Genomic DNA, 25,764 nt, shown 5'->3' on the forward strand with positions numbered 1-25,764 from the left:
AGATGTGCGGCGCCTGATGACCTAATCAGGCAGCCGCGCATCCTGTTCCTGTCCGTCGCAGCTCCCACTGAAGATAGAAGAGGCCAAAGATGCTAGAAGTACTTGCACAGGTAAGTATTTTTTATTTTTTATTTTCCTACAGCCCAGGGTGGGTGAAGGGCTCAAGCAGTGCACTATATATAAAATGAGCTGGACTATATATACGATATACTTATAAAGACTGAAAGGGGTTTTGTCTGCTGTATGTATAAAATAAACGAACTGGGATGGTATATATAAAATGGAGGAAGTAGGGAACTGTATATATAAAATTAAATCAGATGGTGGCTGCACATATGAAATTAAATGAATGGGGGGCTGTGTATATAAAATAAAATGAGATGGGGGTGAATATATGAAACTAAATGAGGAGGGGGCTGTATAAATTAAATGAGATGGGGCTGTACATATTAAATGAGGAGGGGGTTGAATATATTAAATGAGGAGGGGCTGTATATATTAAATGAGGAGGGGCTTTATATATTAAATGAGGAGGGAACTGTATAAATTAAATGAGGAGGGACTGTATATATTAAATGAGGAAGGGGCTGTATATATTATATGAGGGGGCTGTATATAAAATTAGATGAGGAGGGGGCTGTATATATGGAACTAAATGAGGAGGGGGCTGCATATACTAAATGAGGAGTGGTCTATATATATATATATATATATATATATATATATATATATATATATATATATATATGAAATTAGATGAGTTAAGGAGCTGTATATTTGAAACTAAATGAGTAGGGGGCTGTAGATATTTAACCCCTTCCTGACATGTGATGTAATAGTAGGTCACATGTCGGGCCGAGCCCTCTCCATAGCCGGTAAGTCTTTGCTGCATATTGTGTTCCATCATACATGACCAAATGGGAGCGGGACCTGACCCTGACCCTCTTTATAGAACAAAGGGAAAAAATTTACGAACTGGTGCACAAATCCTCAGTTAGCACGGCCTACCAGGAGACAATCTATAAGTTACTAACCAGATGGTACAGGGTACCCCATGTCCTTCACAAGATGTTCCCAGACGTCCCCCAGACCTGTTGGTGCTGCGGTGCAGAGGAGGGCATGCTCCTTCATATTTTCTGGAGCTGTCCCTCACTTGTTCCGTACTGGACGTCGGTACTAGGAGTGATTTGCGAGGTAACGGGCAGAGAGCTACGGGATCACCTGCCTGGGTTTTCTTACATCATCATGAGATTTCCCTTGCCACGTAGGGGAAGTCCCTGATATGTCACCTTCTGAACGCAGCTAAGGCCTGTATCCCAGCCTGCTGACGTTCACCTGGCCCTCCCTCCTTACACCAGTGGTTGGGCCGTGTCAATGAGTGGCAAAGGATGGAGAGTCTCCTGAATACTGATCCGAAGAGGGCAGCCCGCTCTCAGAAAACATGGTTCCACAGGGGCTCTTTTGTGGCATCTCCGCGTTATCTGGACTTGACCAGCTTAGTCCCGCTTCAGGAACGAGTGAATCCACCAAGATCTGAGCTCCAGGTAGGGGGAGGCACGACTCTTTCTCTTTTACTTCTCCTTCTCTCCCCCTCCTCTTCCTCTTTTTGCCCCTCTTCTTCTTCTTTTCTGACCCTCTCTCCACCGCTATCCCTTTTTTCCACTCTGTTATTATTGAGATTTCATAGAATGTATCTAAGTTACAGCAAAGTTGCCTTGTTAGACAATAGTACATGGATCCTTTGTCATTGTGTACTTGACATTCTGTACTGGAAATTGTCGCATAAATGTAAAAAACCACCCTTAGCCCCCCCTCCCCTTTACCAAACGGGTGCATACAAGCGCCTGATTTTGTGACCTCCCTTGTTCTCCCTTTCCCTTTTCTCGCCTGTTTTGTAGAAAAAAATTAATACACATTTAAATATGAAAAAGAGAAAAATGGAATGGGCTATATATATAAAATTAAATGAGGAGGGGGCTGTATATATGAAACTAAATGAGGAGGGAGCTGTATATATGGAACTAAATGAGGAGTGGAGCTGTATATATAAAATGTAAGGAGAAGGGGTGTATATAAAATAGATGTGGGGAATTGTATGTGAAATTTGAATCATTTGGAGGCACATTATATACATTCAGGGTGCGGTTACATGCAGTGCATGCATTGAGTTTAGAAACGCAATGCAACGCCCAGGGGTGGAGCTAAGCCTGATGATATAAATAAAATATTTGCTATCAAGCACCTGGTGCTTTGCATTGTTTGCATACAAAACACTGGGTGCTCATTACCGATCACATGTATTGTAATGGAACATATGTGATCAGGCTGAGCCTTGTCCCCGAACGCCCTGAGTGACTGCACCCTTACCATTTAAGGGGTACTGTATGTAAATTAATAATTTGGACTGGTTTCTATCTGTAATAATTTGGGCACATTTGGGACATTTTAATTTGGCAGCACAGTGTATAATGCAATCAGGGAACAGTATTATTTATTTAGAGGCTGTGTATATAGTATATCTATATCTATATAGTCATCTATGAGGTACTAGATCTTACTCCTGTCTGTGCCTGATCACTCTTAATCAATGACTATCTAAGTTCGTTGAAAACCATCCCGCTGTATAGTGTGATATCCTCAAACAAAGCCCAGCCACCAGCAGAAAGGTGTAATTATTATAATATTCCCAGCATGTCTACCCTAGCACTGCTGTACAGTTCTGATGCCAAGCGACTTTTCATACACAGACACAAACAGTATACAAAACGCCTAGAAATTCCTGGAAACCAGGCTGCCGAGATATTGGTAAAATTTCTATGCAGCAGGGAGGGCCCCCAGAATCAAATTTACTAGTGGGCCCTAGGTAGTACCCTAGTCCGACTCACCACTACCCTGTCTCCTGGACAATGAGCACATAAGTTATTGAAGCGCTCATTGGTCTCTGACTGTCAACAGGGTGTGGACCACAGCTAGAGGCTTGATGGAACTCAAGTGGCTTATTGGATATGGGTTGTGCACCCCTCTTCTAGACTTTTAGTTGAGATGAAAATGTATCGCACTTTACGTACATGCTCAGTAGTAAAGCTCCTCTGCTAAATATCAGAGGAAAGAGGCACTGGGAAGTAATGCCCATACTCATCTCAGGAGTGCTAGAGTAACCATATTCCCAATGCTGTATCGAGATATGGGGACGGGTGGGCATGGCCGGTCAGCAGAAAGCTGACATTAGCACAGCTTCTGTACCCTGTGAGCAAACAGGGGCACAGATCACCTCAGCTGGCCGAAAGCTGACACTAGTGCAGCTTCTGTGTCCTGTAAGAAAACAGGGGCACAGACCGGTGAGACACTGGGAGTGAAGGTGGTGAGTACAGTTTTTTTTTTTTAATCCCCCGCAGCCTGCCTCCAGAATTGTATAAACAATCAGACAACCCCTTTAAAACATTAGCTCTCTGCATCGGATCTGAGCCGGCATCAGGAATCGTGAGGTGTCATCCCCGTGTAACACCCCAGTCGGAGTGAGCTCCGATCGCGGGTGTTAAACCTTTAAATGGCTGCCGGGAGATTTTCTGCTAAATTGGCAAAGCCTATAGCATTTTTACTATGGCAACCACAGCGTCTGAGCTAAGACCCAAGGGCTGTCCATAGTGCATGCCTGTAAGGTCCTGTAATATGCAGGACTTAACAGGCAGTGTGTCAGTCTGTGCATCAGCATAGGCTGACAGTGCTAATACCCTGCAATACATCAAAATGACAGCAATTTTTGAGGAACATACATATACATATATAAATATATATATATGTATGTAAATATATGTTGGTTTGTGAGTATATATATATATACTATATAGTATATATATATATATATATAGTATGTATATAAACTGACGCCTTTTCTTTCTATTATGTTTTTCAGATCTGCGTATGCTAAAGATATCGTCTGACTTGGTGGAAATTGATGAACTGGATTATTTTTTAAATAAAATGGTTGACAAGTGTTTGTCCTAAATTTTTTTCTAACTACAAACTTTTCTTAGTAATGGTAATGTCTAAAAGACGGTACCCATTACTAGGACCGGGTGAGTGTGTGAAAATAAAAAAGGCAAATTTTCCTTTACATGTTTATTTATTGACCAGTACTATCTCAGATATCTATACTAATGTATAACATAATGCTGCTGTAACCATATGACGACACACAATTTTGTCATGGTTTGTGTTTATTTTTTGCCCCGAAGAGTCACGTACAATCCAGATGATCCGGTATTTGAACGAGTGCATGCTAGCATTATTGGGCTGTGATAGTCCAAAAACAGCTGAGCCCTGTATTGTGCTGTTCTGTAGCAGCTGAGCCATGTATTGTGCTGTTCTGTGGCAGCTGAGCCATGTATTGTGCTGTTCTGCAGCAGCTCAGCCCTGTATTGTACTGTTCTGCGGCTGCTGAGGCCTGTATTGTGCTGTTCTGCGGCAGCTCAGCCCTGTATTGTGCTGTTCTGTGGCAGCTGAGCCATGCACTGTGCTGTTTTGCGGCTGCTGAAGCCTGCATTGTGCTGTTCTGCGGCAGCTGAGCTATGTATTGTGCTGTTCTGTGGCTGCTGAAGCCTGCATTGTGCTGTTTTGCAGCAGCTGAGGTGTGTACTGTAATATGCTGCGGCAGCTGAGCCCTGTATTGTGCTGTTCTGCGGCAGCTGAGCCATGTATTGGGCTGTTCTGCGGCAGCTGAGCCATGTATTGTGCTGTTCTGCGGCAGCTGAGCCATGTATTGTGCTGTTCTGCGACTGCGGAAGCCTGCAATGTGCTGTTCTGCGGCAGCTCAGCCCTGTATTGTGCTGTTTTGCGGCAGCTGGGCCCTGTATTGAGATGTTCTGCGGCAGCTGAACCATGTATTGTGCTGTTCTGCGGCAGCTGAGCCATGTCTTGTGCTGTTCTGCGGCAGCTGAACCATGTATTGTGCCGTTTTGCGGCAGCTGAGCCATGTATTGTGCTGTTCTGCGGCAGCTGAGCCATGTATTGTGCTGTTCTGCGACTGCTGAAGCCTGCAATGTGCTGTTCTGCGGCAGCTCAGCCCTGTATTGTGCTGTTTTGCGGCAGCTGGGCCCTGTATTGAGATGTTCTGCGGCAGCTGAACCATGTATTGTGCTGTTCTGCGGCAGCTGAACCATGTATTGTGCTGTTCTGCGGCAGCTGAGCCATGTATTGTGCTGTTCTGCGGCTGCTGAGGCCTGCATTGTGCTGTTCTGCAGCAGCTGAGCCCTGTATTGTGCTGTTCTGCGGCAGCTGAGCTATGTATTGTGCTGTTCTGCGGCTGCTGAAGCCTGCATTGTGCTGTTCTGCGGCAGCTGAGCTATGTATTGTGCTGTTCTGCGGCAGCTGAGCTATGTATTGTGCTGTTCTGCGGCTGCTGAAGCCTGCATTGTGCTGTTCTGCGGCAGCTGAGCTATGTATTGTGCTGTTCTGCGGCTGCTGAAGCCTGCATTGTGCTGTTTTGCAGCAGCTGAGGTGTGTACTGGAATATGCTGCAGCAGCTGAGCCATGTCTTGTGCTGTTCTGCGGCAGCTGAGCCATGTATTGTGCTGTTTTGCGGCAGCTCAGCCTTGTATTGTGCTGTTCTGCGGCAGCTGAGCCCTGTATTGTGCTGTTCTGCGGCTGCTGAGGTGTGTATTGGAATATGCTGCAGCAGCTGAGCCATGTATTGTGCTGTTCTGCAGTATAAATGACCTAGAAACTAGCCTGGTTAATGTATGGAGAAAGGAAGAAATGTATTTTTATAGAAGACAAATTCTTTGAAAAGTATTTAAACCTATATACATTTAGCATCCTTGTGATTGTGCCAGGAATATAGGGATTGTATCATTTGGAGCACACAACGGAGACCAAAATTCCTGAGAATATGGTGTAAATGACATATTTGGCAAGTTACAAACCAATAAATACTCCCACTAGGAAGTACAATTTATTCCACAGAAAACAAGCCCTCATACAGCTCAGTACCCAGAAAAATAAAAAAAATCTGGATATTTGAGGGTAAGGAGTGAAAACAGAAATGCAAAAATAAATAAAGGGTTAATATTGTGCACATTGTACTAGAATTTTTTTTTTCCCAAAAAAAACTCCATACAGCAAAGTATGGAAAGGTTAGAGCAGTCAGAACATGGTGACGCCATGTACATAACAGGTGTATTGTATGCAGACAGCCATGAAGCCTCCAGGCACAGGCAGGTAGGTGACTGTAGGTAGGTGCCCCCTCTCCTCCCGGGACACTTCCCCGCCTCACACTCCGCTCCCTGACACTGTAATCTGCGGCATCACCTCACACGAAGCGACGCCGTATCAGCTGACCGTGACGTCACATCCCCCGGTCTTCCGTACTCTCAGCTGGTTGTTCGCCGGTGACGTCATTCCGTGCGGCGGCGGAAGATGGCGGACACTATCCCACTCCAGCCGGTGCAGAAAAGAGCGGCCTATTACACGGCAGACAAGAGTAAGAGGAGGTGAGGAGAGACAGCGCCGCCTCCCATTCCTGTCATGTGTGTGGCTGTGCACCTGACCTGTGTGTGTGGCCCTACAGCACGCCATACTCCGTGTGAACATGGACTTATAATGACGGGTTATGTTGTAGTCGAGTCTACTTCTTGGACGGGACATGCTGCTGTTATACACTAAAGCTATGTTGCTGCTGTCACAGTAAAGCTATGTTCCATTGCCAGCTGCATCACAACCAATGGCAGCCCTCATTACCTGGCACTTGATGGGGTCATAACACCCAATCAAGGTGCAGCTTTCTTTTCCTAAATGCCAATAAAATAAGAGCTGGAATGTGATAGGCTGTTATATGACCTTTTGGCTCAGCTCAGTAAAAATTGTGGGCTCCTGAAAGGTTTCCTATTTAACCTTCTCCTTACTGGCCCTTTTCCATCTTTTACTCCCCTCATTCCACAAGCCATGTCATGTTTATTCTTATGTTTACAGAGACACGCGAGGCTTATTATCTGCTGGACATATTGTAATCCCTGGTGGTACCATTTTCTTTTCTTCAACGTACTAGGGAACTGGGAACAATGTTCCAGGTGTGTTTAATTGAAGAAAAAATGTTGTGCCTTATTATCACAGGCTTTGTTTTTACATATTTTCCTGTGCAGTCTAAATATTCATTGGGTCGGTACGATCACAGACAGTAGGGCTCTGGGAAAAACTCAAAGTGAGGCCCCAAAATAAAACTATTTTATGAACCATCACATTCAGTACGATGCATCTCTTTAACCCTGCACAATAATAGAATTGTACAGTTTCCAAACTGTATTATGGTGATGTACTGTGTAATTTGGGAAGAATTTGATAGGAGATGGATGATAGGAAGATAGATGCAAAAATCTTCAAGCAGCACACTTAGGCCTCATTCACATGGGCGTCTGGGGGATATACATCCTCATAGATGGCAATGGCGGCCCCGCAGCGGTACGATCCGTGCCACTTTTCTCTATGGAGGGGGTCACCTCCTTCTCCTCTCTAGCGCACAGTTGTATGCCGGCATACGGCTGTATGAATGTACCATTGGGATTAAAAAAACACATGGGTGCACGCTACCTTAGGGCTGAGGAAGCAAAGCCCACCAGAAATATATTTAGGAAAAATAGCTGCATTCCAGTCCAGGTATCACTTGAAATAAACTGCAATGTTTAATGAAAAAGGGTACTCGGCCTAAACAATAAAGCTTGGGATAAAGTTCAAAGCTTCATCTGGATACCTGGACTGGAGTGAAGCTATAGTTTTCTAGATAGATTAAGAGAGAGACTCATAAATAGACAGCCAGCAGCTCTCACCCCAGCAACCTACCCCTACTCCTCTGCTATATTTGTCCCACGGAATTCATAGACCAGTTTTTAATAAGCGCCCACATCCTGATCAGAAAATTCTGATAATAGCACTAATGACTGACACTACACAGGCTGACACTCTCTCACACACTAGAAGTTATTCAGTGACATCAGTTGTATCTAGTACCTTACAGGTGACGATCTGCTTTATCAGAAAGAGGATTTCACCACCTCAACAATACAGTACAATGTAACTTTATTGATCCATTTCAGGAACTTGAGTTGTACACACAACGTCTGAACCGGCAATACATATAACCACTCCTCCTGGCCATGGTTTATCACTGCTAAATTTGCCTCCGGATCTCAACACTGCACCTGTAAAAAGACCACAGTCACTTATAGCATAATCTAACCTAAATACCAGTGCTTACATACAGGAACGCTTAATTATTATTAAAGGAAACCTCCCACTTGAAATGGCAGGTTTAAGAAGAAAACACCGAGCACCAGCTCAGGAGCTTATTTTTGTTAGTGTTTTAAACCGCTGTATCGCGGTTTTAAACTTTATAGCCGGCGCAGGGAGGTACGCGCTCGGCGCTTACCATGCGCGCGACCGTGCGCGCAGCTACATAGGAAGTGAAGGAGAGCCGCGCGCATGGTAAGCGCCAAGCGCGTACCTCCCTGCGCCGGCTATAAAGTTTAAAAAGTGTTTTAAACCGCGATACAGCGGTTTAAAACACTAGCAAAAATAAGCTCCGGCACTAGCTCACCCTGAGCTGGTGCCCGGTATTTCCATCAGAAACCTGCCACTTCAAGTGGTAGGTTTCCTTTAATATATATGCATTGTGTATATGTGCATTTGTGTTTTTAAACGTAGTGCTAACACACAAGAAAACAAATCATGCATATCTATATACTGACCTCCTATCTACATACAGCACCCCCTCTATATACTGACCTCCTAGCTACATACATACCTCCTCTATATATGGCCCTCCTACCATCTACATACAGACCTCCTCTATATATGGCCCTCCTACCATCTACATAAAGACCCCCTCTATATACACTCCTCCAGCCATCTACATACAGACCCCATCTACATATAGACCTCCCTCTATTTACAGCCCCCCTGCCACCTACATACAGACCCCCATCTATAAATGACACCCCCTCCCCCGTCTATTTATATACAGCCCCCACCCCCAAAGTCTACATGTAGACCCTTTCAGTTTATGTACAGCCCAACCCCCCTTCCCCAGTGTATACATATGAAGTGTCAATGATTACAATAATAAAACTAATACTTATCTGTCTGTTCTGTTTCCACTCCATCACATACTTATCCCAACTCTTCTGCCGGGTCGCTGCCCGAATCACCCACACAAATGCGGCCATGGCTAGAGGAACATATTTTTTTTTCTTTCAAGTATTTTTTATTGAGTCACTCATGAAAATTAGCAAATATTAATTTGGTGTAAAACATTGGACTCATTTTACATTTAGAGGTATTATATTAAAATATTGATATAAACATAAAGAAGGTTACAACTTCTTAACAACAGCAATAACAATTGAGTTCAGGAAATAATATATATATTCCTTGATGTAGATAGCGTGAGGGAAAAGGTAGGAGGGATATGAGGATATAATATCGAAGGATAAAAACTGACCTCAGTCCGGGTTTAATCAGGTGTTTTTGTACCATGAATCCCACATTTTATAGTGGCTCTAGAGGGTTCTATTTCTGAGAGCAAGAGTTCTTTCCAGGTGGCAATGTTGGTTTATCATTTCTTGTAGGTCAGTTATGTTTGGGGATTGGGGAGATTTCCATGCTCTAGCTATTACTATTACTATTAGAGTTTTGTTGCTTGCAGAATATGCCCTACTAAATTACGGCATCTAAGGGGAATTTTGTTTATGGCAAGCCCTAAAAGAGCTAAAGCCATATCAGGTTGTTTTTGGATTTCTATTTTTATGGATATGATGTTAAATACTCTTTTCCAAAATTTCTGAATAATATGGCATGTTTCAAATATGTGTAATACGGAATATTTGTGTCCACGGTGCTTCCAGCATCTGTCTGAAGTGCCTGGGAATATTAACATGGGAATAACATGACAGGTCTATGGGAGTGTGCCTCATGTGTCTTTATAACATGCATATGGAGCCTATTACTGAAACATGACAGGTCTATGGGAGTATGCCTCATGTACCCCCATAACCTGTGTACAGAGCCAACTACTGAAACATGACAGGTCTATGGGAGTGTGCCTCATGTACCCCCTAACCCAGTGATGGCGAACCTTTTAAAGACCGAGTGCCCAAACTACAACGAAGACCCACTAAATTTATCAAAAAGTGCCAATACAGAAATTTAATTTGAGATTTATGCTCCCTTCTCTGTCACAGCTTTCATTGATACCAGCAGCCTGAGGACACCAATAAAGCAGAAAATAGAAGAAATTAGGGTGATCATTGTAGCTCCCCTCCAAGGTCCTATAAACAGGAAGAATTGTCAGGGCCGGAGTAGGAGCTACAATGATAATCCAGATCTGTCCACACCTTCCCTCTCCTCCTGTAGTCCCAGGTAGCACTTACAATAGCTCTGTGCACAGCAAGTCCTGGGCTACCTGGGACTGCAGGAAGATACCTGGAGTCATCTCTGGTGATGGCCTGAGTGCCCACAGAAAGGGCTCTGAGTGCCACCTCTGGCACCCGTGCCATAGGTTAGCCACCACTGCCCTAACCTCTGTATGGAGCTGACTACTGAGACATGACATGTCTATCTATGGGAGTGTGCCTCATGTGCCCCCATAACTTGTGTATGGAGTCCACTACTGAGACCTAACAGGTCTATGGGAGTGTGCATTATGTACTCCCATAACCTCTGTATGGAGCCCACTACTGAGATATGATGGGTCTATGGGAGTGTGCCTCATGTACCCCTATAACTTGTGTAGTATGGAGCTACCACCAGGATGAACAGTTGTAAACCAACCACACTGACATACTGGTGTATGCCCCTTCAGGCGGGACCTCTTCTTATTTTAGCTTCTTATGCCTTTTTTTTTTTTTTTTTTTTTTACAAAAAAGGCTTTCAAAATTATACAAATGAGCCTAAGGGGCTCCATAGCTGTTAAATGAGCCTTGAGCCCCTTACGCTCATTTGCATTATTTTAAAAACTTTTTTTTTTTTAAACCAGAGCATAAGAAGCAAAAAGAGGGGCAGATCCTGCCAGAGGGGGCACACACCAGCATGTGTGTTTGCTTGGTTTACAATCCTTGATCCTGGTGGGAGGTCATGTGATCACCACTAAGTTTGGCTGTAGATGGTTGGTTGCAGTGCATCCAGTATGGCCAGTGTTGTGGTGAGACGTCATCTCAGTGAGGTAATGTGCAGTGATGGCTGTTACACATCATTACTATGGTAACAGAGCAAAAAAATATGTTAGATCATCACAAGGAGCAGAGCATAAGAGGGAGGAGGAGTTACTGAGAACTAAAGGATCATGGGACTTGTAGTTTCCAGTGGCACCCATCTTTGTGATAACTCTGGATACTTTAGAGAGGCCCTAAAATTTAGTAAATCATAAAATCTAATTATTTAAGCTCTATTTTGTGACTTATGACATTGAGTTTTGTCATATTCATTTATTTATAGCATCATAGATTTTTGTATCAGACATTCATATTCCCGGAAAACCCCTTTAAATACTTAGTCCTGGCACCTTTTTCATTATAGCTGTCTTAACTTCTGTCACAGTACTGGTGCAAATTCCTTTGACTTTTCTGCCACCTTCTTCTTTTGGAGGAATATGGAGGATTCTGTAGCCTGAAACCATTCTGACACCTGTAATGGATGTGAGCACAGTAAAAGTGAACAGGGTGAAGGACTGGACTAGTGATGTTGATTCTATGGTGGCCATTTATTAGCCATGCAGATAGCTATGCACACCTACAATTACAGTGTAAGAACAGTGGGTCCCATGATCCTGCCAGCACAGCAGGGACTCTCTGTTAGATTCTGTCTTTGCTGGCTTCCTTCAGATGGAGGGGCTGTCTAGTCATTACTGTATGCGGTCTTGCCAAGGACATCCCCTCCAAACTCTCATAGTGGAGTGGTAATGATGAAGGGGGTACAGACCGAGACAGCCCCTCTGTCTGCCGGAAGCCAGCAGAGATGGGACATCACATGAAGTCCTGAATTCTGCTGGCTGGGGTATGAAGGCTCCATTGCTTCCCGGTGGCTTCCAGAAATGTTTAACTGGGTAAATAAAATTTATTCGACACAAATATCTGCAGGTGAGCTCCGCTTACACGCCAGTGACAATTGAAAATTACTGCCTGGGATGCAAAGATAGACAGGAATAGGGCCTTCTGTATCGTATGTGTCTTGGACTGTCAGCTCATGCTCTGGCTATCAAATTTATAGTCTGGCACATGTCCTATAATCTATGTCATGTGCAGGTAGACTTATGCTGGGTTCATATCATGCGTTTGGTTTATGATGACAGTATCCATAGACTTATACTGACAGACAGAGGCATAGGTTTTGCAACCTGACCAGCATACGATGTATACTGTAAAAAAGACAGTATGGAAAGACAAAGCAAGTCCTGCTCTTTCCTGCAATTTGCCCAACGTGTGCTAATAACATATATCAAAAACAAGATGAGAATTACCTGTTAAAGTTTCTTAAGGGTTGCCAACTCCTGGTCCTTGTTACTTCTAGACATTGAGACTTTGGGCTCAGTTATTCTACATTCTCATCTATTTCATGCTAGGCTCTTTGACTGTGATGTCTGCTGGTGAACCAAATCCTATGTGATATCAATTACTTTATTTATAAACCAGTTGAAAAGAGACAACCACCCTTTATGAGAATGGAGGTCTTTTCTCACACATTGATGGAACGGCAGGTTGATTATGTGTCTTATTGCTCGATTCAATACTATGGGTCTGTTGGAAATTGCACATCCCTCAGCTATCTCCGACACTGGCATAAATAGTGACTAGGAATGGCAGTGGAGCACTGTATCCTACTACATGATCAACCTCCTGCTCCATCAATGATAGTGAGAATGGCACCCAAGTATTTGTGACCCCCCAGCATTCAGACCACCACAATCTGCCCTGTCACACAAGCTTTGCAGAAATTATTAGTTTCCTCAGTGTTAGGTCAGCGAAAAACTGACGTATCCTTGTATCACAGCTGTTTTTGTTTAGTTTTTAGTGGGGAAAACATAGAAATGTGGTCTAGGCAGTGGATTTGCAGTCGTAATGGACCACCAAGATACATCTACCTTATGATTATCTACATCAGGCCTTTAGCAAAGAAATTGTAGCCACTAACCTGCATTGAAAGCTATCTAGTAGCTTTCAATGATTATCTTAGCTATATGCTGATTTTCGTTGGGACGTAAATGCAAAGGAATTGCCTGAAATGTGAATTTAAGTTGTCTTGGTCTTTAAATGGATGATCTAGACAGAATTGTATCAAGATGGTAACTTTCATGCTGTGAGTTTTGAAGTCTTCCCTTCCAGCATTTTGTTTAGTTTGGTTGTAGTACTTTCCTTTCAGAAAAGTTTCTTACATTATAGTTAATTGCTTGACGCTTTGATTGTCCATGAGTGACAAACCAATTAGGTGTGCAAGACACACATTACAAAGAAAATTAGACTTTGTCCTCATCTCAGCTATGAAAAATCCATTATTCATCGTCTTATTGTTTTTAAATACTGAGCTAAAATTTTACTACACAAAAGGAAAATTGCTTTGGAAATAGAATAAATTGCGTCCCAGTTCAAAGGCTGCATTTTGAAGTCGATGATACTAAACATGATGATGCTTTGCATGTATTATTTTTCACAATAGATTGCACCTGTACATAGCTAACAAATGGAACATCGTGTAATTGTTTTCTGAGATGTGCGTTGAGTAGATATTTTTTTTTTTTTTCTCTCTCTTTTTTTTTTTAATTTTGGAAGGGAGGTGCAGATTTTTTTTGTCATATTGCTCCATAGAGTTGCAATTTTGTGCCTTGCTTTTGTATTTAAAGAATCTTGAAGATACACTATTTGGAAATGAAGCAGGTAAAAAAATAGGAAAGAACAATAGAAAACCATGTAACAGCTAAAATATGTCATTGGCCATTATAGTTTAGCAAGATATAATGGGGCAAATTTATCACAGTACGTACAACACTTTTTACTCGTAATGTGTGCCAGAAAGAATGGAGTATGTCACATTAGGCTGATTTATGAACAAGTATGCCAAAAAGAAGAGACAGTCATAACTTACTAGACACCAAGTCCAAAATGATACATTCATACACACAAACATACTGGGGTACATTTCCTAAAGGTCGGGCACATGCACGTTCTTCTGACTAAAGCAGCTTGCACAGGTATTTAAGAAGTGTCTGCGCTGCGATCTTTGTCACACGCGATCCTTTTGTGGCACAGCTGCGCTGGCTTCTATTTGACACAAACTAGGGGGCGTGCCGTCGGACAGTCTGACTGATTCGCCATATTTAACTTTGAAATTGTGTAGCACGACCTATGTTAAAGGTGCACCACAAAAAAGTTGGTGAACTCAGTTGGACCTGAGCGGGGAAGCGGCACATTCATGATTTCTGGCGCATGATCTTAGTTAATCGCCGCACGCTACATTATAGATGGACAATGCACTTTTAGTGAACTCGAATGATCTTGTAAGTAAATGTGCCTCATTTTCTTCATGTGAAGAAACCATGGTTGTTGCAGCTAGCTCACTTCCTCATGTATGTGTATGGGCTCATACACACAGCTGAGAATTTCACAGCCCTGTGTCTGAGCCTAAAGGAAAGTATCATCCTGCAGTTACATACATGTGCGGGGCAACAGGTTTCAGACAGAGCACCCATCCTTAATTTTTGGAAATTCAGTGTTTGCAGTTCAGATGGACCGTGGACCTTGTTCTTTGAGTGTATGTATATGCCTTGACAGCCTTGCTCTGGCATCCTTACAACACAGATGTCACCTGCGTGCAGTCCAGAAAAACTATAAAATTACTGAAGACAGAGACAGACAATAGAGGGCCAGTTTGCGGCCATTAGAAAATAACGTTTGTGTGAAGGTAGACTTCAACAATTTTTTTTTTTAACGAGAAAAGCACAGATCTGCTGTAAACTAAGCCAACTAGTAGGAGGTGCAAAGCAGAACTGGGCGGTCTTAAACTGTGCCAAATTTATCATCCAACATCAGATACTTTAATGAATTTGGCACAGCAAATTAGTATAACTGTTCATTGTCTTACCTTACTAAACTTTTGATAGGAGGTCCTACATTGCACCTCCTTTTATTTGGTCTAGTTTACAGTGTCAGGATATTGAATTTTCTGGCACACAGACAATTTTTCTGCAGGGCCCCGTCCCTTTTTTTTTTTTTTTACTGAGGACAGTTGGAAAACTGCCTAAAAGTGGTCTAAACCCTCAGTAAATGCAGCAGACTGCTTTTATGGTGCAAATTACTCCAATGTTCTGGCATAGACAGATTTATACATCTCCCCCTCTAACACTGTTAACTCAAGTTCCTCCATTGTAGTTATCTAGCACCATGTACTTTAGCGTTATAGTTGCTGGTAAAATGACCCTTTGAACCGCCTACTTCTTATCCTTGGTTGGAGGTACCTACCACTAAAACGAATATTTAGACCTTCTTTTTCTTTTATAAGGGGATGTGATTGATTCCTAGCAATTGCCCTGCATTTTGTGCGAAGTCTTTGTACAAAGATATTAGAAAAACCTATGAAGCATCTTGCTGCACACATTAAAGAAAATCTACTATCAAAATGAAACATGGATAAACCAGGGACTCTTACTGATAGGTCCAGACATTCTGACTGTGGTAATCTTCTTATAACTGGTGTTACCAGTTTACCCATGCTTGATTTTGATACTAGATTTCCTTTAAAAGGATGCTGTAGCAATAGTCTGCCTGAATCCTTTTTATATAAGCTGTTTGAGTTGATTTTATATCACCCATATAAATATTAGTATTTATAAGAAACTACCTCAACCTGGGGATCTTCAATGGTTTTTGGCATGGCCTTCATAGCTTGCTTGGTCTAATGACCATTTCCTTAATTCATTAAAACTAATGAATTATCCTTGCTCCATTTTACAAGCTCATCAACCACAGAGTAGTAGTCTGAACTTCCCGTCATATCTATCTTTCTGGATATGACCGTATTGTCACTGTAATTTTGAAGATGCCATATGTCACTACAGCAACAGACAGGGATATATAGGCCAGTGATGGGGAACCTTTGAGAGACAGAGTGCCCAAACTATAACTAAAACCCAGGTATTTATCGAAAATGACAACATGGCAATTAAAACAGTAATGTATTGCTCCATGCTCATAACTTCATGTCCTGAGGACATCAACACAGTAAAAAGAAGGCTAAGAAATTTGGATTTTAGTTTCCCTCCATGATCCCCTGAACAGGAATAATCGCATGGATAATTGATGGCCTGGCTGCTCACAGAGATGGCTAAGAGTGCCATCTCTGGCACCTGTGCCATAGGTTTGCCATCACTGATTTAGGCTGAACAAAAAGGGGGAGTGTACAGTCCCTTGCGGTGCTTCCACATTACTCACCTCAGCTAACACTAGGTTCTCCAAATGGACCTCTTGAGGTCTGGCAGCAGCTTGTTTCTCTTTATTGTTAGATTAAACATGCACACTCTGCTCTAGGGACATTTTTTGCATATGAACCTTTTGTTACTGATGAGCACCACTGCGTGTGATTCTGCTAGCCTGTGTTATACGGTTATAGCCACCTGCAGACGCGGGGACTATAGATAAGTCTGTGGTGGTTTACCTCTCAGATACTGTCATGTCATCAGAGTGTAATAGGATGATGGTAAAAGCATGAGTACATATTAAACATCCCAAATCATTTGGTTCTTGCCATATACCGATAAAGGTCTGTTAAAAGATTCTAAACTTTTTGGTGCATGGATAGCTTTACACAACACAATTCTCACTTGTGTTTTGTCTCTTGACCAGGGCCGATTCTAGCATATTTGCTGCCTCAGGCGAATATTAAAATGCTGCCCCCCCCCCGCTCCCTGTTCAGTAAATACTGAAAACTTTACTAACAATTAACATCCCGACAGACAGCTCCCTGACACTGTGTGACTGACTACAGGTTCTGGAAGTCATTAGTGGCATCTAGTACCTTATAGATGACAATCTCTTCCATCAGGAGGACTTTATTCTGGGTTCTCCAATCCATAACATATCACTGCTGAATTCATGGCCAGATATCTTCAGCTCCGTGCAGCATCTCCACCCGGCGTCCCTAAAAATACCACAGTCACTTACAGTATGAAGTCTCCTGGATAACAACACTGCGCTCCTAAATAATATATACCCCTCACAACGTAATGGACGTCACTCTCCCCACATATAAAACATCCCTTCACTATAATATATATACGTCATCATCCGCCGCCTGTGTCTCTGCTTAGAACGGAGCAACGCCAGCAGCAAGATAGGCGCTGCTTCGCTCCGCTAATAAATCACGTTTGTCTCTTAAAGAGACAGGCGCGTTTTATTTAGCTGGTGGGCAATTCGGGCGGCAGCGGGCGCCCGAATCACCCACATTAGAGCGGCGAATATCGCTGCCCTTTACAGGGACCCGCAATCTGCCGCCTGAAGCGAGATTTTCATCTCGCCTCATGGCAGATGCGGCCCTGCTCTTGACACAGTAGCTATGCAATGTGAGTGGAGAACGGAGGAGAAGCAGAGCTGTGCTCCTTTATGTGACCTACATACAGACTGCAGATAACATACGACCAGTGCTAGGGAACGCTCGACAGCCAAAACTCTGAATATAGAAGAGGCTGCAATTTGGGAATAATGAATGCATGACAAGAAAAGCTCAGGGGAGAAAACAGCAGAATGCCTCTTGCATGAACCTAGCACCATTTACGTCAGAGATACAATGGCATCCGTAGCCTTTAAAAGAATACAAGCTATTTTAACTGGTATTAAACATTAACATTAAAAGGTAAAAAATATATCTATAACTTTATGCAAATAAAGCACAAGGGGTTCTGGTGGGCGTTAACACAGCCCCTTTGGGCTATGGCTGTTATACATTCTCCAAAGCCATTGTAACATGCCCCCCTGCTCCTCTTGCTCTCCCCCTCCCTCCTGTAATATTGTGGCATGCATGTAGATTCTTGCTTATAGTGTTCTAATTACATCACCATTATTTGTGATCTACGTACAAAGGACACACATTAAAGGGGTATTTCCATGAAAGAGAGTTTTATTGCTATTTATGCATCTATGAGCATGAGCTGCTCAGCATAAGATTCCGTTGTGTGGGAGGGTACTAACATTTCCTGATTCCTCTGTGCTCTGCTTGTGCACACAATGCTGTGTGCTGACAAGGTGTTTTTATTATCAGGTTACAGGGTTTACCTACACTTTCATTTATGTCGATTCTATTAATATTTGACACATAGTAAAAGAGAGCTGAGAAAGAACATTTCATCAAGTCATGAAATGCTATCTAACACACTCAGTACTTCTATGCTCCCTCACCCCTTGGATAAAGAGCTTATCTTGTTGCAGAGCTGCTAGCCTCAGGGCTGCTGAACAGGACATGGCTCTGCTGCCTCCTTCCCCTCCTCCATGTGTGTTCATGTGAGAGGAATCTGAGCAGACGGGAAGACCTGCCCGAACATAGTCAGGACTGAGTTTATGGTCATATTCAATGTCAACCAAAGTATACAACAACAGTACTGGTCAAGACAGGTTAGAATTATAGCTGTTAAATGCTTTTTGTTGATAACATTGAATTAAAGAATTTGTTATTTTGCCATTATGAGTATATTTAAGAATTTTGGGAAAGAAAAGAAAAAAAAATAATAATTGCAAATTATGTTGCAAATATGTTAAAATAAAACATTGTAACATCGTCCCAAATCTACCCACTTGGTAGATGTGTACTAATAATAAGTTCCTGAGGAACTTTGTGTGGTTTAGTGTCTCACATCAACCAGAGAGGTTCCCATTAAAGGAGAAAATAGAAAGTACAGTATATAGGACACTGAATGTTACGTGTACCCCCTGCTGACCAGTTGCCAGCTTCCTGCATCAATTATTGAAAATCCATTGTTTGACAGCTGTCATGTACTTCTGTGCCTAGCAGTGTAGACTGTGACTGCTTCTACTGGAAAGGGTCCAGCTTGATGCTATCAGTGATAGAATCCACTTCCACTCATTTGGCACCAAGTAAACGCTCTTGACCACAAATATGAAGGGTATGAAGGCAACCATGGCAGTTTTATTTTGCTCCAGTTGCAGCAAGATTTTGTCTTATCTTGTTAAACAATAATTAAACTTAATGTACATAACACAAAACAGCAGATGTAATAAACATATTTTTAATTTTAAAGGGAACCTGTCACCGGGGACCTCATTTTCACAACAGACAGGTGGCAGAAGCCCATCACATCTGCAGTGTAAATATGTCTTACTGCATTCTATATACATTTGCATTACATTATAATTGTGTGTTCTAACTTACCTTGCACCCTGACAGAATCCTCTGTGTAGTCCTAGGGGTTGGGCTTTGGTTTGGATGCATTTCAAAAAACAACATGTGACTTGTCTGTGCTGCAGACTGCTCAGCTCTTGGCCCCCACCATTGTGCTCCTGTACAGCTTTTCCCTCCTTCATTCAAATCAAAACCCAACCCCTGTGACTAAACAGAGGATTCTGTCAAGATATAACACACAATTATATCGTAATGCAAAGAAAAGGCAGAAAGACATATTTGCGCTGCAGGTGTGATGGGCTTCTGCCACCTGTATTTTGTGAAAATTAGGTCACTGGTGACAAGTTCCCTTTAATTATCTTAAACATTTTTTTTCAGGTATCAAGATGAAGCATCTCCCCTTGATGAAATGCCACTAATGATGTCAGAAGAAGGTTTTGAGAATGATGAAAGTGATTACCACACTTTACCAAGAGCCAGGATAACCCGCAGAAAAAGAGGATTAGAATGGTTTGTCTGTGGAGGCTGGAAATTCTTATGCACCAGGTGGGTACTTTCATTGGTATTTGTTATTATTGTCATTGTTGGTACTTTTGACCTATTTGATGCAAATTTAATGCTCCCTCTTTTATTGAATTTCTATGTAATTTAATACGGTTGCGCTCATCAGGTCTCTGTCACTATTTCTGTCACCTCTACCTGTTGGAGTAGTGCACAAGGATCCATCCCAGCCTTTATCTAGTCACTTCATACATTAATCATTCTAAAATCATCTTTTCTTTATTGAGGCTATAAATGAGGCTGGTCACATGGTCAGAGACAGTGATGTTACCCCTTCCCCTCTGCTCCCCTGCTCATGTCTGTGTGTAATGCATAGTAAAGCATTGCTAGTGTCTGTGCTTTATCTGCTGACATGCTCTCCCTCCTAATACACATGTGTGAGATCCAAACATCAGCTACACAAGTACCTGACATGTTCTGCTATACACACGTGTGAGACACAGACATGAGCTACACAAGTGCCTGACATGTTCTGCTATACACATGTGTGAGACCCAAACATCAGCTACACAGGTGCCTGACATGTTCTGCTATACACACGTGTGAGACACAGACATCAGCTACACAAGTGCCTGACATGTTCTGCTATACACATGGCTGTATCCAGGAGCGGTTTTCTCATACACACACAGCAGTGGGCTTGGCCACGAGAACCAGGAAGTATAGAGAGTCAGCCAGAACTGCTTAAGTTTACAGGCATGCAGAAGGATAGTGAGGGATTAGGAACAATTCTTTCTAATGGCAGTTTATGAAAATATATTTAGTTTTGGGGGTTAATTTTTCATTACAGGTTCCCTTCAAAAGTTACTGCAGAATTTCAGCTTTCATGGCCTTTTTCAGTGAATATGAATGATTGTTCAAAGACCTTTTTTTTTTCCACTCATGAGAAAACACAGTAGTTTGACAATAAATGTATTCACCCAACTACTAACTACCATTAGTTGAAAAAAAGGTTTTTTTCATATTAACTGTAAAAAGGCCCTGAAAGCTAAAATCATGCAGGGGTATGTAAACTTTTGAGCACAACTTTACCTCAGTGAGCTTTTGTTCATCTTGCTAGTAAGATGGCACTCAGAAGAAATCTTAGATTAAAAAGCATATTTGGTTTGAGAGCTGAACTGAGAGAAAAAAAAAACTATTTTCTTGAAAATGATTATTTTAATTTCAGGTGCACAATATTCTAACCGAATAGAACTTTGTTGCACAGTGGTGCTGCATTCTTCATGGATTGGAAAGTGGGGCTGTGGGTGGTTGTTGTGCACAGAAGCACAAATGATCTTATCTTTCTTGACCGATGTTGGAGTGATTGAACAACCATTATACCTACTGCCCTCTGTTCTGCTTAAAATGTCTATGTTGCTTCATTCAACTTTCCCATTGGGTGACTTCAAAATCTTCTTTGAAACAAAGGGGATGTTTAATGTTACCTGTAGGCATTTATCCTAACAGAATAATTTACCCTTTTAGGAGAGACAGTGGAGTTAAACACAGCAACAGAGGCACTGGAAGAAAAATGTAGGGTGCCCCATATGTTGACCCGTGGTGCCTACTATAACAACACCCTGGAAGGGAGGGAGATCTCCTTTGCTTATTGTAACAACCAGGGAAAAGATTTCACCAAGGGGCTCTGGGCTCCTTGGCATAATTTTAAAGTTTTAAAATTTATTTTAGAAGAAAGGAGGCCATGGATAACAAATATAAGATTAATACTTTCACAGTGACTGTATCTATGAGTAAGTGTCCCTGGTTTTCAATAAAGGAAACCTACCATCATGGATCTACCTGGAAAGGTAGATCCGGTGGTAGGTTCCTTTATTTACTTGCAGCTTTATTTATTTATTTTTAAAAAAACCTTTTTAGTGGCCCAGATGTATATCAAAAGTTTATCTTATAAATATGTAAATTTTCTTTGGAGGTAACTGAGGCTTGCAGTAGCCACGCCGTGGAGCCCCAGTAGCCTCTTCCGATACCTCCTACATTCAGTCTTCAGCACGTAGCACCCTGTAGCTACGTGCCCTCGTCTGCAAAGCCGGAGTTTGCCCCATACACACTAGGTGCTACTGCACATTTGCAGAACTCCAGCTTCGCAGCTACTCCATGCCCCAGTACCCTCCAAAGAAAATTTACATATTGTAAGATGAACTTTAGATATAAATCTGGGCCACTAACATATTTTTTTTTTAAACATCAAGGTGCAAGTAAATAAAGGAACCTGCCTCCGGATCTACCTTATTAGGTAAATCCATGATGGTAGGTTTAATTTAATTGTTACTATATTCAACCATGGGTTTCTGTGATCAGTATTACAGTGAGGGTACTATACTTAATTACTTCTACTTACTCATAGATCCAGGCACTGTGGAAATTTTCTTATCTTTGTTATCCATTGGCATCCATCCTTCTAAATCAACTATTAAAATTATGTTAATGAGCCTGAAGAGCTACTGGGGGTTTTACTAGAGCCCCTCTGTGCTGGAAGGGAGGGGTAATTGCTTAGGGATTAGGGTGAGTCACTGTTTAAATTCTTGCGAATTTGCAGAACCAAGGGTTCTGGTAATGGCCCCAGAGACCTTTGCACCCTCCCTTTAGCTTATGTAATCTCAAGGCAGCAGAGGTAGTTTCAGCACACAATGTAAGAGAGAAGTGGTTCTCCACAGTGTTACAGACTATGGAGCTACAGCACAGAGGGGCTCTGTTGACACCTCGAAAGCCCTTGTGGCTCATCTGCAGAATTTAAAAAGCCGATTTTAGAAGGTAGGAGCCCATAGATAACAAATATAAGAAGATTATCCAAGTCATATTGCCTGGATCTATGAGTAAGTATCCCTGATATATCATGATGGATTTTGGTAGATTTCCTTGATGGTACTGTTTATTTACTTATGTTTGTTTCCTAACATGCATGTTTTTATGGCTAAAAAGCATTAGTGTTTTAAACAAATTTCTACCATTTGTCTTCTGCAGCCTTTTCATACTTATTTCTTAGTGCTTAGTATTCTTCTCTCCACAACAAAACTTACAGTGAGAAATATGAATCTAGATCAAACAAATTAGAGGTCAGCTTTATAGTCATTTTGTAAAAACAAACTAAAATGTAACTTATCTGTTGAATTGTGTAAAATATAAGGAAAGCATTTATTGAATGGATATATTGGGCATTTTCCTTTGCTGCACTGTCTAGTCTCACACCTCTCTACCATTTCGTTCATGAACCATTCCCGTGGTTTATCTGTGGAATATGAGCAGATGAGCTCTCCTTTGGTATTGTTATTCATTGCTGAGCCTTGGCTATGCCCCTATCACGGATGCACTGGTTGTTCTGCTTTGACCCCTGTTGGCAGGTGGACTGTTCACACACTGTCTAATATAACCTTGTAAGAGGGGCTTCTGCCACGACACCATCTACATTGTAAGCCTTACACTTTACGTTTCACTTCAATATAAAATATTCATGTTTTTTTTTTTGCAATAGTATTTTTTTCACAAGACCCTCCAAACTTCCCCCATCCTGATCATTTCTCCTGCTCTGAAATTGTTTTTTGTTACATTGAAATTCCATTTGAGTCTGTGAAATTATAATGCACACAAATCAATACAGAGGACTACTTTGGTTGGATTGATTTCTTTCTCATGAGATTTACATTCCACTTGTTATCAAAAACACATTGTCCCAATGAAAATGGTTCCATTGAATGGCATTTCCATATGAAGTGAAAGGGATATCAAATGCTCGGATTAATCTCAGCACTGAGATGCCCTGTACACTTTCAATTAATCTGCAACACATTTGTTATGCAGAAGCATGGGAAAATGCTGATCTTTTAGGAATGACATGACTACACAGTTGCTTTTGGCTGATTACTATTGCTACCTGTAGAGTACAATAATTACAGTATGGCTCTGCAGCCAGGGAAAAAGAAAGTTGCTGCTGCTTAAAACTTAATAAGTGTGTGATCTCTACCAGAAATTGAAAAGAAAAACTACTCTCTCTCTCTACATATTTTTGCTTTGTGAAAAAAATTCAGCCAACAAAGATAGGTAAAAAGTTGGTGGGTAGCTCTGTGATATTCCAGTCACATGCTTCAGTGTCGACTGCATCATAATGGAAGGCTTGCATTGAATTTGAAGGTTAATAGAATAAATTTAGTGCATTATGCTTTAAATTATTACACCTTACACTTTGCAGTATTGTCTGGGGAGGTTTATACCTTTCTGGTTTCTGAGCCGTCAGATATAAAAGAGAACATTTCACTTTTATTCTTTATGCAAAAAAGCTTATTGGTGCTCCATGGGTGGGGCATTGGCTGATGGTGATGGTGCACCGATATTCTTGTTTTCTGCAAGGGATATCAATCATTGTGTAAAGGGTACGTTCTGGCCGAAGCTGGTTTGGCCAATTTAGAAAGGAGAAACAGGTGTACTAGGAGACATGGCTTCATCCCTGGTGCGCCAATAAGCTAATTTGCATAAACAGAATATGTTTCTGGGTGACAGGGATGGTATGTATATAATGTGTACTACACTCCTTATTGTGAGGAAATTTGGAAGCTGAAGTCTCTCTTAAAGGGACCTGTCACCAGAATTTTACCGCTCACACCCTGGTAAAGGGTTAAATGTCCTCCCCATATCACCTCAATTTATATGCCACAGTACATTAATAACAGCCGGTTCTCTGTTATGCAAGTGAGTAGACATGAGTCAACTTCTGAAGAGAAGAGTCACGTTTTCTCATGGGCTGCCTGTGCACCACACCTCCCTCTTTTCATTGACAGCTGAGTGTCTTTTCAAATCTTAGACTGAGAAGATAGGTCGTCCTCTCCCTGTCCGCTTCCAGTCCTTTCCAGAATGTTTTCTCCCTCACTGCATTGTGTATTTAGCAGTGAGCACTGTGTGGAGAAACTTCAAATCTTGTTACCATTTAACTAACCCAAGTGGCAACGGGCGAGCCAACACACGAGTGAGCCGAGCCTACAAAGACAATGGGAGACATGGCTTCCTTTTTTATAAAATTCATTTATAAAATTATGCTTAAGAGCCAGAGGAGCTCAGGGGGCATTATCAGAGCCCTTCACAATGAGTAGAGCATATGTCACCCAACCACCAGCTCTCCCCTTTCTTCCCTCTGCTTGTATTATCTAGCAGCAACAGGAAATGCAGAGGGAGAGGAGAGATGCTCTGATCATTGTAAGAGCCTCTGAAGCTACAGGACTGAGGGTCTGAGAAACCCATCAGAGCCCTTCAGTGTCATTAGCATATTTTTAAAAGTTAATTTTAGAAGGAAGGAGGCCATGGATAACAAGTATAAGAACATTGCCACAGTCATGGTGCCTGGATGTATGAGTAAGTGTCCCTGGTTTATCCATTGTTGATATTGATGGTAGATTTTCTTTAATACCAGTCATTTATTTTCTACCAGTGGAGTCTGAGTACCCATATTAATCAGTGTTTTATAACCCCTTGAGCACTGGCTAGCTTATTTTCATATTCATAAAATCCAAACTACAAAGTTAAATCTTGCAAGATCATCTGAGGAAAACCTTGTACCGATCACTGTACTGGTTTGTAATGAATATGGATGTACCGAATTTAAAGGAAAACTACCACCAGGATCGAGGATAGTAAACCAAGCACACTGACATACTAGTGCACGCACCCTCAGGCAGGATCTGCTCATCTTTTAGCTTTTTAATGCCCTTGTTGATGGCTGTTTTTTTGCAAGACTTGTAGTGCTTTGCACCAGTATCATCCTGGAATGTGTTTTTGATCACTTTTTGTTGCATTTTTTGTGGGATGAAATAGGTACAAATCATAATTTTTGGTGGGTTT

General features: G+C 41.9%; 1 protein-coding gene across 3 annotated transcripts in view; it reads left to right on the forward strand.

Annotated features, from left to right (window-relative positions):
• Nucleotides 1–6,329: 6,329 nt before the first annotated feature.
• ATP9B (ATPase phospholipid transporting 9B (putative)) overlaps nt 6,330–25,764 on the forward strand; it is a 214,788-nt gene continuing 195,353 nt past the window's right edge. For 2 of the 3 annotated variants that reach the window (XM_072152375.1, XM_072152376.1), the window contains exons 1-2: nt 6,925–7,064; nt 19,756–19,923. In XM_072152375.1, the coding sequence (XP_072008476.1) occupies nt 6,940–7,064; nt 19,756–19,923 (293 nt within the window). In that variant the 5' untranslated portion in view covers nt 6,925–6,939. Of the gene's footprint in view, nt 6,489–6,924; nt 7,065–19,755; nt 19,924–25,764 lie in introns of those variants that run through there. The other variant, XM_072152377.1, reaches the window with a different exon arrangement.

This window comes from Engystomops pustulosus, chromosome 5 (genome assembly GCF_040894005.1).
Source record: "Engystomops pustulosus chromosome 5, aEngPut4.maternal, whole genome shotgun sequence".
NCBI classification, from domain to species: Eukaryota; Metazoa; Chordata; class Amphibia; order Anura; family Leptodactylidae; genus Engystomops; species Engystomops pustulosus.